At 52.9% G+C, this 15208-nt stretch overlaps 1 protein-coding gene across 1 annotated transcript in view; it reads left to right on the top strand.

The window, feature by feature from the left end:
- GPR107 (G protein-coupled receptor 107) overlaps positions 1-13596 on the top strand; it is a 56724-nt gene extending 43128 nt beyond the window's left edge. Inside the window, exons 15-18 of the mRNA XM_061154408.1 lie at positions 2586-2635; positions 4409-4492; positions 5419-5540; positions 8729-13596. Of these exons, the coding sequence (XP_061010391.1) occupies positions 2586-2635; positions 4409-4492; positions 5419-5540; positions 8729-8825 (353 nt within the window). The 3' untranslated portion in view covers positions 8826-13596. The remainder of the gene's footprint in view (positions 1-2585; positions 2636-4408; positions 4493-5418; positions 5541-8728) is intronic.
- The last annotated feature ends 1612 nt before the right edge of the window (positions 13597-15208 follow it).

The following is a 15208-nucleotide window of genomic DNA, read 5'->3' as shown; positions in this document are numbered from 1 at the left end:
GCCTCACTTTCGGGTGTCTGATGGGCAGCCCTGGTGGCACACGTCCCAGGGAGGTGGCAGTATGGTGCCTTCCTGTCCTCTCCTTTCCTCTCACCCCCACGAGACCCGCAGTGTCCTAACCCCCCTGCCTCCCCTCGGTCAGCTCTCCCTCTGCCCTGATTTCCTTCCCCGTGAAAGGGGGCGGCTGGCGGGGGCTTCAGACTTCCCCTGAAGAATTCTCTGGTATCCTCAACATCACCCCTGCTCCAAACCACTAAGACGAGGTCACCTTGTTCCCCACTCTGCACTGACAGGGACCCCCCAGCTGCTTAGAGGAACCTCCAAAAATTCAAAGTGTTTGATCTCAGTTGGATTCTTTTTCTTTCTCTCTTTTTTTTTTTTTTTTTGAGCCACACTGCATGCTTTCTGGGATCTTAGTTCCTTGGCCAGGGATTGAGCCCACACCCTGGCAGTGAAAGAGCAGTCTTAACTACTGGACCATCAGGGAACTCCCCGGGCTCTTATTCTTAATTCTTCCATCCTTTCTCCAAAGAGGTTGTTCGAAAATGCTGATGTGATCCAGGCTCTGCCCTGCTCGAGACCCTCCAGAGGCTCCCTGGGGCCTCGGCACCCTCAAGGAGGCCACTTGTGGTCTGCGTCTGACTCAGTCTCAGGTTTTGTCCTCCGCCCGGCAGAGCCCCCAGCCTCTCCGGCACCTCCAGGCCCGGGTGCCTGCTCCTTGCAAGCGTCCTCTCGGCTTGACCTCTCCACTCTCACTCCCTGCTGAGCCCCAGTCAGGCCTCTGCTTGGACACCACCTCCTTTGGGAGTCCTGACCACCCCCCCCACCCCCCGTCCCCTCGGTCTGCCTCGGGAACCCTTCATTGGGGGTGGCCATGGCAACCATGCACATCTCGGCACGGCACCTTGAAATCCAGGAATAGAAACGCGCCGCTTCTCTCCTTTGGTTCTTGCTGAAGCAAAGGCAGGAGTTTCATTTGCCAGGATCTATTTCAGCAAGCAAAATTCAGAAGAGATTTCTAAAGTGTTTTCGTCATGTAAATGGTCCGATTGTTGGTGCCATTCTTTCTCAGTTACTCAAAATGAAGAGGATTAAACGTCCAAATGTAGGAGGGGTTTGCTTGTGTGGAAGGGCCCCAGGTCTCCGAGGCCACCTGGTTTTGTGGGGCAGAGTGCAGCACAAGCTGGCCGTCTCTTCGACCGCCACCAGCGTGAGCAGGTTCGCGCACGCACAGGAGGAACACTACTTTATACAAACGTGCAGAGTTTTAAATCTGGTGACACAGTCATCTGTCACTTCTCGGTTTCAGCATCTTGTCCTCAGTGAAACGTCTCCTGTCCTGCAGACGGGGAGGAGTCCCTGACCCCACACCACACCGCCCGGGTCTCTCTGGGCCGGGCATGGTGAGGGGGCCGCCCTGATCCAGCGCCTCTCCTTCCCTGAGGGACGGAAGCCGCTGCCCTGGGGCCTGGCCCAGAGTCAGCGTAGATGAAAAAGGACGGAGAACCAGGTCCCTCTGGCAGGACCACCAGAGGGGTTGCTCAATAAGAAAGCTTTGGCTTATCTGCCTCCTTCATTTAGCTCCTTCAGGTGCTACATGAGTGTGTGAGTCCATCGTGCTGTAGACACGGGTGTCAGAGCCTCTCAGTTTGGGGAGTTAGAATTACCCAGGTTTTCTGAACCTCATCGGCACACTCAGTTTCTCAGAGCAGGTTCTTACAGATACTGTTAGTTGGTGATCACCTTGAAGGTTAATTTAGGATTCCAGGAATCTCTTTGGGAACCTAAGCTCTACGGCCCCCCCATTAATCATGAGCCAGAGGAGGGAGACACGGGAAGTCTATCCGTTACCATCCACAGTTCCATTCCTAAAGGGAACCAGTAATTAAATGCTGTTAAGCAAAATTAATTCGCCTCCTGCCGGAAGGTTGATGATGAATGAAAGGCTCGCTAATCGGAGAGGGAGCCAGGCTACCCTCTGTGGTCATCAATATTTCATGGCTGTTGGCGGTGGCAGGAAGTTAGCTGTTCCTGGCTCCCTGACCTTGAGCAGTCTTGGAGGTAGGACAGAGCTGGGGAGGTCGTATTTAAAGGGCTTTGTTACCAGACACAGTGAAAACCTAAGTGAAATTTGCAATACACGCCCATGGGTTAATTGGATTTACTCCCTCAGTTAGCTGGAGGGTCCCCTGAGACCATTGCTAGCAGAGTTGCAGCCCTGTAGCCACAGTGGCAGAGCTGAAATGTTTAATGGTGGCTTTGCGGGTTGGAAGAGTTGGAATTTGTAGTGTCTGTTGATTTCTGTGGTGTCACTATCCTCCCAGGAAGGCCGTTTAAAGCTCCCGAACCCGGGACGGGAAGGAACGCTGGTTTGCTGGAGCTGGGGGCGCCAGCCTGCTGCCCCCACGACTCCCAGATCCTTCCTGGAGTTGGGGGAAGACCCTGCCAGGCTTCATGTCCAGAACCACAGAGGCGCCCCCATCTGCATTAGCCTCGGCCTCTGGACCGCGAGTGTGCTTGCTGGTGACAAGCTTTAAAAATGAGAAAAGCAGCAGCCTCTCATGTTGTTGTCCTCTTCTCCCCAGCTGCTATTAACTTAGCGAAGCTGAAACTTTTCAGACATTACTACGTCTTGGTGAGTAAAAAATTCCTCAGTCTGTGAATAAGGTCAGTTCAAGGAATAGAGCTAATGAACTGGCTCCCGGGAGCTGTGGGGATTTCATTGAACAAAACCAAGTGGTGGCTGTAGACATGGGAAATTAAGTATCTGAGTTACTTACTACAAAGTTTTAGTTTTAAATCTGGGTTTAAATACTCAGAAACCTAACACATGCTTGATACTTTTTAAATGTGGGATGATAGACAGCAAAAGCCATTTATGACCCTGAACCTTCTGCTCCTTCCCTGTTCTCACTCCTCCCCCCAGGTATTATGGTTAACAGTTGAGTCATTATTTCTCTAGATTCTTTCCTAGACAAATGCCATACATAGCTGTTCCTTTAACTTACTTTTTGAAAAAATTGGCTTACAAAATTGGGATCATATCTAAAATCATGACTGAAGTGTACACCTAAGTCCTTATAAGTGTACCACCAGAAGGGGGACTTGCTATAAAATATTAGGATCATAATTTCCTGGAATGTATAAGCTATGAGTCTCTTAGAATTTTGCTTCCCTACTCTCAGACTAAAGCTTCATAGTTGTTTTCATCTGGGTTTTGGCACTGACTGTCACTCTGCACAGTCCCTTCCCCATAAGCCTGTCTGCCTTGGGCACAGGCCAGCGAGCTGTCCGCTCCCAGTGGGTCTGCATGTTGAATCCTTGTCATGCCCTTCCTCACTAGGGCACTTAGAATGACTGGTCCTTCCTCTGAGTGTGGACCTCGAACATTCACAGGATCTCCTGAAGAGACTAAAAGCCAGTGTTTTCCCCATATGGTTTTATTTTGCTGTTATTGCTGGAAAACATTTCTCAAAGCCTGGGACTGAAAAACTATTACCCTTTGGGGCTGGAAATCAGTTGGTTATATATGAGAATTTTATTTTCTTGGGCTCCAAAATCACTGCGGACCATGACTACAACCATGAAATTAAAAGACACTTACTCCTTGAAAGGAAATCTGACACACCTAGATAGCTTATTAAAAAGCAGAGACATTACTTTGTTGACTAAGGTCCATGTAGTCAAAGCTATGGTTTTTCCAGTAGTCGTGTATGGATGTGAGAGTTGGACCATAAAGAAGGCTGAGCGCCGAAGAATTGATGCTTTTGAATTGTGCTGGAGAAGACTCTTGAGAGAGTCACTTGGACTGCAAGGAGATCAAACCAGTCAATCCTATAGGAAATCAACCCTGAGTATTCATTGGAAGGAAGGATGCTGAAGCTCCAATACTTTGGCCACCTGATGCAAAGAGCTGACTCATTGGAAAAGACCCTGATGCTGGGAAAGATTGAGGGCAAAAGGAGAAGGGGCTACAGAGGATGAAACGGTTGGATGGCATCACCAACTCAATGGACATGAGTTTGAGCAAACTCCAAGAGATAGTGAAGGGAAGCTTGACATGCTGCAGTCCATGGGGTCACAAAGAGTTGGACATGACTTAGCAACTCAACAACACCACCAAAAATGTATGAGAATTAGGTAAGAAGGAGGTTACTCAGGAGTTAAGAGCAAAGTATCCTGTCCATGGGAGTGACTGTTATCCATCAATATCTTAGTCACCTAGAGAAAAAGAGGAAATCCTCTCAAGTAGTAGAGAGTTTCTCTCTCTGCTGACTGATTGATTAGCACTGTAAGTGTGAAATAACTTTCTTCAGGCAACTCTGCTTTCCTCTTAGCAGACTGTTGGAAGAAAGTAGTGCTGTGATTTCTGCACTGACTTTATTCTTGTGTCTCTGTTCCTCATTAGATCGTATGTTACATATACTTCACCAGGATTATCGCATTTCTCCTCAAGCTCGCTGTTCCGTTCCAGTGGAAGTGGCTCTACCAGGTACGGTGCTCAGGGGACAGCGCCAGGGATCTTGTGTCTGAGCAGGAAGTCCCGGGGTTACTTGAGATGGCTCCAGGTTTATTTGGCACTGGCCACTAAGACCGTCTGTCTCTTCTGGTCTGCAGTTAAGATGTGTTTGTCCAGGAGAGCTGCTGGATTACATGAGAAATCTGGAATTGATTTACTTTTCAATTTTAAAAGTCCTTGAAAAACCCAGGCAGAGAAAGCCTTGCCCAGTATAATTCAAACCTCAATGCAATGGGGCCCTATCCTTCAGTTTTAGGGCTTAGAATAGCTTAGAATCCAGACCTCCCTTCTTCTTGCCCATTGTTGTTATTATTTCAATGATAAAGTTATCTTTGCAGTATACTAGAGCTAGTTTAACTACTGGGCAGTCACCAAATGACTTAGAGACTATTTTTTGGAAGCTCTCACTCGGGGCTTTGGACACAGTAGGGAAATGTATGTATATAAAGAGCTCTTTAAAGATGCCAGTGAAGACTTAAAGCCAGGAGCCTCAGATGTCCTTTCTGGGCAAAAGTGAAAGTCACTCAGTCGTGTCTGACTCCTTGCGACCCCATGAACTGTACAGTCAGTGGAGTTCTCTAGGGCAGAATACTGGAGAGGGTAGCCTTTCCCTTCTCCAGGGGATCTTCCCAGTCCAGGGATTGAACCTGCAGGGATTGAATCTCCCACATGCCAGGTGGATTCTTTACCAGCTGAGCCACAAGGGAAGCCCTCTCTAGGCAGAAGGCTTCAGCAAGTCCCCTAAGGAACATGGTCCCGAACAGTCAGCCTTGGCGTTTGAGTGACTGACCAGTGAGCGGTGGGTTATCGGGGGGCAGGGCGGACAGTTTGTTTGGTCCCAGTGCTTTCTGGAGAACAGTATTCTAATCCCTTTCTTTGGGGTGGTTTTAAATTCGCAGCTCCTGGATGAAATGGCCACGCTGGTGTTCTTTGTTCTCACGGGGTATAAGTTCCGTCCAGCCTCAGACAACCCCTACCTACAGCTCTCTCAGGAAGAAGATGACTTGGAAATGGAATCTGTGTAAGCACCCCCTTTCCTCCTTCCCCTCCCTGCCCCCACCTCACTGGGAGCAGCGTGGTCTGAGCAGAAGCAGATTGTTGCCCCAGGGGTGGGCCCTCTGTGTGTCGGTGCAAGAGATGGATGCTCAGGCCCCAGGCTTTGCATTGTACAGTATCTGCCAAGCATCGCTTGCTCTTTTCAGGGGAAGTAGAACTTGCCATCCTGTGAGGCATCCTTGGAGCCTGCTGCTAGCAACTGAGCAGCAAGAACTTGGGGATATCCTTGGGGATGGGTGGCCCCACTTCCCATTGGGCCTGCTGGTGGAAGCTCAGGTCTGACAGTGTAATCATCCAAGTCATCTTTAAGTCTGCTAATGATCCTCACATGTACTTCATCATCAGATAACTTGATGGCTTTTCACAGCTAGCACAGTGACTTGACCTATATCTGGGCTGTAAAAAGAGCTTTTCTGAGTCACAGGCTAAATGTGACTCTAGGGTCCTGTTTTCCGGGAAGGGGCAGTCATTTTCTAGAGAAGTGAATAGTGATTGAGAATATTTGCTTGTAAGCTGATGAACTCTGATGGGCCAGGTCAGCAGTTGTGTTTGATGACGCTCCTGCAGCTGAGTTCCTCCCTGTCCACTCTTTGAAGTGTGTGGCCTCCAGCGCAGGCGGCCTGTCTCTCTTCCTGGTTCAGAGGCTGAGCCTCGGCCCATGGCAGGCTCTGCCAGGCTGGCGGGCAGGTCAGGCAGCGTGGGATGCGTTCGGCTCCTCTGCAGAAATAGTGATTGGAAGCAGAGCCTACTGCTGGGCCCCAAACACCAGCTTCCTGTTGTGTAGAGGAAGAAACCCCTGTTACAGGCAGTGGAGGGGAGCGCTGGGGAACCGCCAGAGTTGCCTTTTCTAGAAGTAGCAGAATCCGAGTAAGGACCTCTGGTTGAAGAGGCACAAATGAGCGTCCATCTGGAGTTGAGTATGCGTGTGGGCTAAGTCGCTCAGTCATGTCTGACTCTTTGCGACCCTGTGGACTGCAGCCCGCCAGGCTCCTCTGTCCATGGGGTTTTCCAGATAAGAATACTGGAGTGGGTTGCCATGCCTTCCTCCCTGGGATCTTTCTGACCCAGGGATCACACCTGCATCTCTTACGTCTCTTGTATTGGCAGGCGGCTTCTATACCACTAGTGCCACCTGGGAAGCCCAAAGTTAAGTATACATTTATTTTTTGCTGTAACTTGTTTGGGACCACATTTTACAAAACGCCTCTTCCTGTTAGGTTTCTTTTCAGAAACTCCCCTTTCCTCCTCCCTCCGCCTGCATCTTGCTCTTGCTCCTCATCTTTCAACACAGGCTTCAGAGCATCCTCCCGTCCCCCACCCCACCCTGGTAGAGGTGGTTCCTCACCCTGAGCCGTCGCCAGGCCTGCGTCCTGGCACTCCCATCCTGTATGTCTGAGGTGGCTCTCCATGTCCACCTGAAAGACTGTCCGTTCTGCTGGGCACTGCGCCCCCTGAGAGCACCAGTTCGAACTTCATCACTCTCTGTCCTTACCCCAGGCCTGTCATGATAGAGGGAACGTGGTTTTCTCAGTCGGGCCACCGTCTGGCAAGGAGTATTTCCTTAGGGAAAGCAAGGGAGCAAAGGCTGCCCCAAGCCTGCTGTCCGAGCCGTCCCTGGGTTGTGATGCTGGAGTCTTCAGCGTCCGCATGTGTTGAGCTCCTTGGCTTTCTTAACACGGTACGGCAGCCACACAACCAACTCTTTACGCTCACCAGCATCCTCTGCAGGAATCCCTCTGTTCCCGTAGGAACCGCCTCCCGGTCCTGGCTTTACCAGAAGAACAGATAACCAAGAGAAGAGCCCAGCCCTGGGGAGGCCTGGACGGCCCCGAGGCTTGGTTGCAGCAGCAGCATGACAGCAGAAAAGAAGGGAGAGAAAGTTTTCTCTTCTCACTCCGTGTAAAATCGTTTCTCTGATGTATAGATCCAGCTGGGCAAACACTAGGTGTGTCACGTATAGAGCCGCTGAGTTGCCGTTTGTAGGTGACAGGATCTGGGTGTTGGTGGGGGCATAGGAAGGGTCCTTGGAGAGAGAGTGCTGGGTTGGCTGATTGAATTTTACTTTACTGGTTAGGAAATTCCTCTTGGTCCACGATGGGGGTACATAGGTGCCTCCTGTTTCTTAGAGTACTTTGGAGATGCTGGGCCAGGGTGTTTGTTTGTAAGGCTCTTTTGTAGAACGTTTTCAGATTCATAACGTTGAACAGAATTGAACAGAGGATGCAGATATTCCCTCTGTGTCCCCCCCCGCCCCACACGTGTGTAGCTTTCTCCATCGTCAGCATCCCTTCCACAGGGTCCATTCCTTACAACTGATGAACCTGCACTGGCTCAGCATTGAAACCCGAGCCCGTAGTTTACAGTAGGGCTCACGCTTGGTGTTGCAGGTTTGGACAGACATGTACCCGCCGTCACAGAGGCGTACAGCATCGCTGCGGTGCCCGGAAACCCCCTGGGCTCCGCCGACCAGGGGGGGCTTGTGTCTGCTCGGTGTTCTGTGGTGCAGCCACGCGGTTGCATCGCGAACACAGAAAGTCTCAGGCTCTGTCTGACTCCCACTCTGTGAGGCAGGGGGCTGTCCTCTCCAGGACCCCACCTTCTCAAGGGATGTTGTGATTCACTCCCGGTCTCTGTAACAGTCAAAGAGTCTTTGGGCCCAGAAGGTTCCTCCAAACCCGTGGTTCTGTCCCAGGTCTCAGAAGTGATCCCCTGTGGCTGTTTAGTATAAATGGTCTACAGCTGATTAACTTTTTTTTCCCAGAATGTTAATTATGGCACAGATAATGGTGTCATAGTTGTGACTAGTTTTATATATGTATGTAAAACATAGAACTTTGTGACAGGGAGAGAGATTAACGTTGGCTGTGCTAACAGCTGACACGCCGTGACTCAGCACGGCGGAGCGCCTCGGTGCCCGTCACGACAGTTCTGGGAAGTCGGGATCATGTTTATCCTGCGGCACAAGAGGGGGTCACGTGACCGGGCACGCTCACACAGCTCAGCTCGCGTCGAGCGGGCCAGGATTAGAACCCGGGTCTGTCCGACTTCAGAGCCAACGCCCCGTACCCCTGGTTGCCACTGGGCTGCAGTGAGGACAGCCTTTTACTCAGAAGAGTGAGGTTTTCCTCATTTTTGTTTTTTTCCCTCACTCAGAGTGACGACGTCAGGGGTGATGGAGAGTATGAAGAAAGTCAAGAAGGTGACCAACGGCTCGGTGGAGCCGCAGGGCGACTGGGAAGGCAGCGCGTGAGGAGCGGCTCGGAGGGGCGCTGGCAGAGACTTTAATTTATTCGCAGTCCGGTTGGTCAGCGGGAGCGTCGGCCCCTCGCGACGGCGACACCGCAGAGCACGCGGCTGGAGCCGAGCGCCACGGAGACCCAACTTCTCACTCTTTTCTGGACGCCGGGTGCGCGCTGGTGACAGGCAGCCCGCATTCCCCTTCAGGAGGGAGTGGCGGGGAGGGAGTGTAAGAGGAGGCAGGGGAAAGGAAGCCTTTGTTTTTAATTTCTATTTCCGCTTTTTAATCGGGGAGCTCTTCAGGTAGACGCAGTTGTGACCCAGTGTGTAGCAGGGAGTGCTGGCGGATGGGGACCCCGCGGGCCTGGGGAGGGGCTTCAGGAGGTGAGCTGCTGTCGAGAGGGAGCTCGGGGACTCACAGAGAAGGCCGGGGCTGGGGGGGCAAATGTCACTGCATCTTCGGGGAGAAAACGGATGAGGTTATTTTACAAAGAAAGTCGAGACTCAGTGTAGCATGAGGAGCCTGCCCCGGGGTTCCTGGCCCCGAGTGTCGCCCCAGACCTTCGTCCCAAATTCTGAAAGTGACCAGGGGCAGTGGCTGTCCAGGGGCTGCGATGTCACCGTCCATCAGGGCCCTGCTGGTGGCAAACGGTTTCCTGCCTGATGGACGGACAGAAGTGTGTTCTTAGCTCGAAAAGCCACCTCTGGGAGGATTTCCCTGAAGCTCTGGCTTCCCCGGCAGCCCCGGGTAGCGCCGTCCCTGGCGGCCCTGGCCGCTCCTCTCAAAGCTGCCCCTGTTCTGTGTGGTCAGAAGAGGGGCAATGGGAAGGACTTTCCTTCAGGAGCAGCTTGGGGCAGAAGGGTCCTGGTGAAGCAGACCCTTCAGTCCAAGAACGCTTTCCCTGTGAGCCAGGTGGCACTCGCGAGCAGAGGAGTGGCGTGGACCTCGTCCCTGTATTCCAGGAGCAGGCATGTGAAGAAGAAGAGTGTCACTGGTGGTTTTACTCTCTGACTCTGGGGCTGGGGAGCCCCTTTCAGGAATCTCAGGTTCTCTTCCAAACTTGCAGAGCATGGAGCTGAGCACGGGCGGGAACGGCACTGCCGCTCTGCTCGGAGCCGAGGCCTTTGGATAACGGGGCGAGCCCAGAGGGTCCACCATGACCCGGGGCATAGCAGGACTGGCCGGTCACCTCCCACTAAGGCTTCGGCTGCAGGGGCCCGAGACGGGGGCTGAGACAGCGTGTCGGGAACACGGGGTGCTGGCCAGGCGGGTGGCTCCCAGCGCCCGTGTGTGTGTCAGAAGTCTGAGCCCTCCCTCTTCTCCTGAGTGCCAGACGGTGATGGCGGCTGGGGTGGTCCTCAGACTGCTGGCCTGGAAGGGTCGATGAGAAGCCACAGGATTTAGGGGTGCCGCTCAGCAGCCCCGGTTTAGGAGCCCGAGGCGTCTCTACTGAGAAAGCTGTGGTTTTGCCTTGCCCGCGCCCCGGCCGCGTCCCGGCTGGCCACGAGGAAGCCCGTGTCCCTTGTGCGCTCTTTGACATCCCCCCGTGCTCTCCTGGCACAAGCTCCGCGGGGCTCGGGCCCGGCCCAGCGTGGAGAGGAGCGAGCCCCTGGCCAGGCCCTGCCCCTCACCTTTCCACAGATATTTGCGGGGAGGTTCGTGTGTTCTCCTGTCTTCAGGAGCCAGGAAAAATGCCCTGAGTATTATCTAAGGGACTTTTCTTTTTGAGTTAACTCGGAGCCGTGTGACAGGAGAAGGAAGCAGCCTGGAGAACGGGGGCATTTTTCCAGACTCCTGTGTAGACGCCATCCCCGCGCCTCAGGAATGTGTCTCCTGCCGTGGCCAAAACCCCCTCCAGTGCTCCCATCCGAAGGGCGCGTTTGCCGTTTGTCCTGCGAGCCGCTGTCTTTGATGAGGCCATAGACTTCTTGGCAGGAACCAAAGGTTTGAGGGACACCCCCTCCTCCCCCCACCCCACCCCCGCCACCCTGAGGCGCTGTCTTCAGTTCATGGCCTGGAAGCAGGGAAGAAAGTGCGTGCAGATGAGGGTGTGCGTGTGGGCAGGGCCTGGCCCCCGCAGGCACAGGAGGGCGGGAGCCCCCAGGCTGGACCATCTTCACCCCGTGTCCCCCGCGCTGGGCGCCCCTGGGCTTGCGGAAGGGCTGAGCAGGCTGCAGCTGTGCAGTCCTGACCCTTCGGGAGCAGGACGGTATGGGTGAGAGAAGGTGGTGGATCTGAAGTAAAAGTCAGGCCGTGGCCTTCCTAACAAGTGGGCCTTCTGCCCACCTCCTGTGTTATAACTGGGAAGAAGGTTTGAAGTCAGGCCTATGATGAAGAAAGATCAAAACCCCAGTCTCGGACTGGGAAAACAAGGTGGTGGTAGTTCAAGCGTTTTCAAAATTATTTAAGCTCCTCATCCTGTTCCATAAAAGTGTGGCTCTCCCTCTGTCACCTGAATGGCTGTGAGCAGCGTTCAGCCCTCACCCTGGAGTGAGGATGAGGGGTTGGGGTCCAAAGCCAGGCGTTCTCCCCAGCTGACAGCCGCTCCCTGCAGCCTCACGGTCAGAGCCTGCGCGGCCCGTGCTGGGCGCTGTCGGAGCGGTGAAGCCCTCCCTCTCAGTGTTGGAGGGATCGGGCAGAGAGGATTGTGCGTGTCAGGAGTGATCAGTGGTATTTATAGCTTCGCTTTCTGCCCCGGCTCCCTGAATCTGCCTGCGAGAAACACCCTTGCCTCTCTGAGAAACCGGCCGTGGACCGGAAGCCACTGGCTGTGAGAGTTTAGGAGGTAAAGGGTCCGCTTTCCTTGAATAAAGTCTGTATTCTGCTAGAAAATTACTTCTTGGACAGTAAGAACAATCACCGATCTCTCCCACTTTTATTTTTATTTTTTGAAATCATCGATCTATTAATCCCGGCTCTGAACGGTGGCCAAAGACTCCATTAGCCTATTTCTCCGCCCCTCGGTGTTGTAACATTTCAGCAGCAGTGCGTCTCCTGAAGACACCTGGGGGCTCATTCTCTGGTGAGGAGAAGCTTGCTCAAGTGTAAAAGACGGTTTCTCAGATCATAGCCTGAGCCGCTTTTCTTTCCAGAAACCACTCTAGAGTAAAATTTACAGGTTTGTTTTTTTTTTCCCTTGGACATATCCAGCCAGCAAAGGCAGCACCCAGTCTCTTCATAATGCTGCTCCATAGGGCTGTCAGGGCAAGGGGTCTGCTCCCTTTTTGGGACCTCCCCACGACCCACAGCCCTCTCCCCCGCCACCCCTCCCTGCTGACCCTCTCCCCTCCCCCCCTTTTGGCCAGGCTCTCAGTTCCACGTGGGCTCAGCCTGGGAACACAGGCTGAAGCCCTTGGTGCATTGCATCATTTTCTGCCAGCAGCTGTGAGAAGGATGTATTTTCCAAGCTCAGGAGAATTTTATCCCAAGAGCACATATGATCTCTTTCGACTGTGTGTGATGTTCTGCCCCCACGTGGAAACAGATGTCTTGTTTTAGTCCTCACTGACCAAGGAGCCATGTCAGAGATGCTGGTTTTCACTGTGAGTGGCTCTGACTGTCTCCCCGGTCCTGGAGCATTGCCTTCCGGGACCTGAGACAGTTTGCCCCCTGCACCCCACAGAGCGCTGGGGCCGTTGGTGCTTCCTGCTGCCCGGCAGCTGAACTTCAGAGGACCTGGGTCCTTGCCCACCCCTCCTCCTGCCCCACACCCCGCCTCACCCTTGCTTCCCTGACCCGCCCCAACCTTGAGCAGATTCAGAATTGGCTGAGTCCAGGGTGCCTGTGGCCTGTGGCTTTTTTTTTTCTTCTTAAGAATTCAGTAAATTAATGGCTTCCCCACTGAAAAAGTTAAGTTAGATTTTGTCTTGATCCTTCTTGATGTACCAGAAACAAATCACAGCAGACTTTGTAGAAGATCTGCCCCTTTCCCCCGCTTTTCTGCTGGGTGTTTTCGCGCAGGAGGTCTTCAGAGCTTCGCCCGAGTTGATGCTAGTCCTTGTCACCTCCACCTGGAACGCAGTTATTGATTGGCAAGCCGGACACTCTCCAGCTTCCCCTGGGGCCTCTCCTGTCACCTGGCGATGCACCTGCCCACTCTGCCCGGTGTGTGCCTCAAAGATAGTGTTTCTGGGACGTGGACACGCACCTCCCTTGCGGGGCTGTGCGAAGAATGCAGCCAGGGGAGGGACAGGGAGGTGCCGGAGTCAGGATTCGCTTGTTGTCACACCAGGGACCTTTGGGCTTCCAGCCATTTGGGAAGGGGGTCCCCGATGAAGTCAGTAAAGGTCAAGGTCAGACAGAGAATTTAGCTCACTCCCAAGACAGCAAGCTTGTCTTGAGGCAGGGTCTGAGGTGTGGTGGTGGGCAGACAGATCAGTCAGGGAGCCAGCCGTCAGCCTTCTTAGCATTTAAGACACTCATTACAAAAGGATCCAAAAATCCTGTCCACACAAGGGGGTTTCTTGACGCCTTAAGCAGCTTCTGCAGATCGTAAAATTGGATTTGCCTGGTCATGTGACCTCAAAAGAACTCAGACACATCCAATCCAGAAAATAAGTTTCATTTGGGGGAGAAAATGTCTGTAAATATTTTTTGCTTTCCAGGTTAGTTTGGGATGCAGAGGGCGTTGTCAGTATTTTTTTTTCTTTTTAAATGCTGATGATCATGAAGAGTATTTATGTAAACATATAACGGGTGGGGGTTCCAATCAGGGTAATGTAGAGGATGGATTCTCTTGCTGTGATGCGAACATGTAAAATAAAGATTCTATGGCGGAAATGTATGTTTGTGATCCAAGCGAGTCGCCGACTCCTGACTGCTGTCTCTCCACCTCCCTCTTACCATTTTTTTCTTTGTGGTTTTTTGTTCATTAAATTAGTGAATGCCTCCCACTCGCTCCCGCTGACAATAGTGACACCTACTAGAGAAGTTACTGTATCTTAGCAGATCTGTGCAGCTGCTGCTGAAACTCAAGATGTGGCTGCAACCCCAGAGGCCATGTCTCAGAACAGACGGAAGAGCAGCTGTCATTGACGAGGGTCCTGCCTCCACAGGGGCGGGGGTGCCTTCTGAGCCAGGGCCTGGGCATTGCTGCCCCTGGAGGGGTGATGGTGCCGGAGACCTGGGGCAGAGCCCGCATTCCGACAGGCTTAGTTCTGCCTCCTTTCAAGGCTGGTTACCCCACATCAGAATCCAAACAATCCGGACTGCCCCGGTGGTCCAGTGGTTAAGAATCCGCCTGCCAGTGGCAGGGGACCCAGGTTCCATCCCTGGTCTGGGAAGATTCCACGTGCCTGGGGGCAGCTAAGCCCAGGGGCCACAGCTACTGAGCCTGCACTCTAGGGTCCTCAAGCTGCAGTTACTGAAGCCCGCACACCTAGGGCCGGCACTCGGCAACCAGAGAAGCCACTGCAGTGAGAAGCCTGGTACTGCAATGAGGCGTAGCCTCCGCTTGCCACAGCTCGAAAAAGCTCACATGCAGCAGTAATGACCCAGTTTAGCCCCAAATTAAAAAAAAAATTTTTTTTTTTAAAAGAAGAATCAGAGGATATCCAAGATTTTAGACTCAGAGCATTTTTGGAAGTCATCTAATCCCAAACCCTTTATTTTACCAGAAGTGTTCTAAATGGAGGTTTAACTTACATACAGTAAAATCAGACATCCAGTTGGATGAATTGTAACATGTAGAAACAGCTCCAGCCTCTCCCGTGACGGAGATGGAACATTTCCACGACCCCATAAAGGCCCCTGTCCCCTCCTTGGTCCACGCCATCCCCTCTCCACAGCTGCCACAGCCACTGTTTTGAAGTCTGCGCCGTGGTTTGGTCTGTCCTGGAACATCACATGCGTGGGATCCCACTTGCGTGTATGGTTTCTTCCATGCAGGAGATGTCTATGACTTGTCCATTCAGCTTCCTGGCTTTAAAGCTGCAAAAATGGGGGCCTGGACATGGTTGTGTCCCACCTTCCACCTCACCCACCCGCTGAGTGTCGGAGCTGAGAGGAGAACCCGGGTCTCCTGACTCCGACCTTGGGGTAATGAAGGTAAAGTCACGGGCCTCAGGCACTGCTGCTGTGCTGACAGTGACGTTCAAATGATCCTCTGTTCACTGTCTCACAGAAGTTCGGAACGAAGGCTTTGGGTCCTTGTCCTCTGGCCCAGATTTTCTAGTTACTGGCCATGCCTCGCCCGCAGCCCCTTCCTGACTCTACCCAGGCCTTGGATTATCAGGGGTATCTGTGGAATGAAGCCTGAGGAGAAGGGACAGCTTAGGAGTCAGGTGAGGCTGTCAAGAGCACGGGGTGCTGAGGCAGGAAGGGGACAGCTGAGGGAAGGTGCAGGAAGGACCCGGGGACTGTCTCACCCAGTGCATCTCAGACTTGAGCAAGCGTGA

This window comes from Dama dama, chromosome 11, assembly GCF_033118175.1.
Source record: "Dama dama isolate Ldn47 chromosome 11, ASM3311817v1, whole genome shotgun sequence".
In the NCBI taxonomy this organism is placed as follows: domain Eukaryota; kingdom Metazoa; phylum Chordata; class Mammalia; order Artiodactyla; family Cervidae; genus Dama; species Dama dama.
This window is presented reverse-complemented; position numbering and strand designations above follow the sequence as displayed.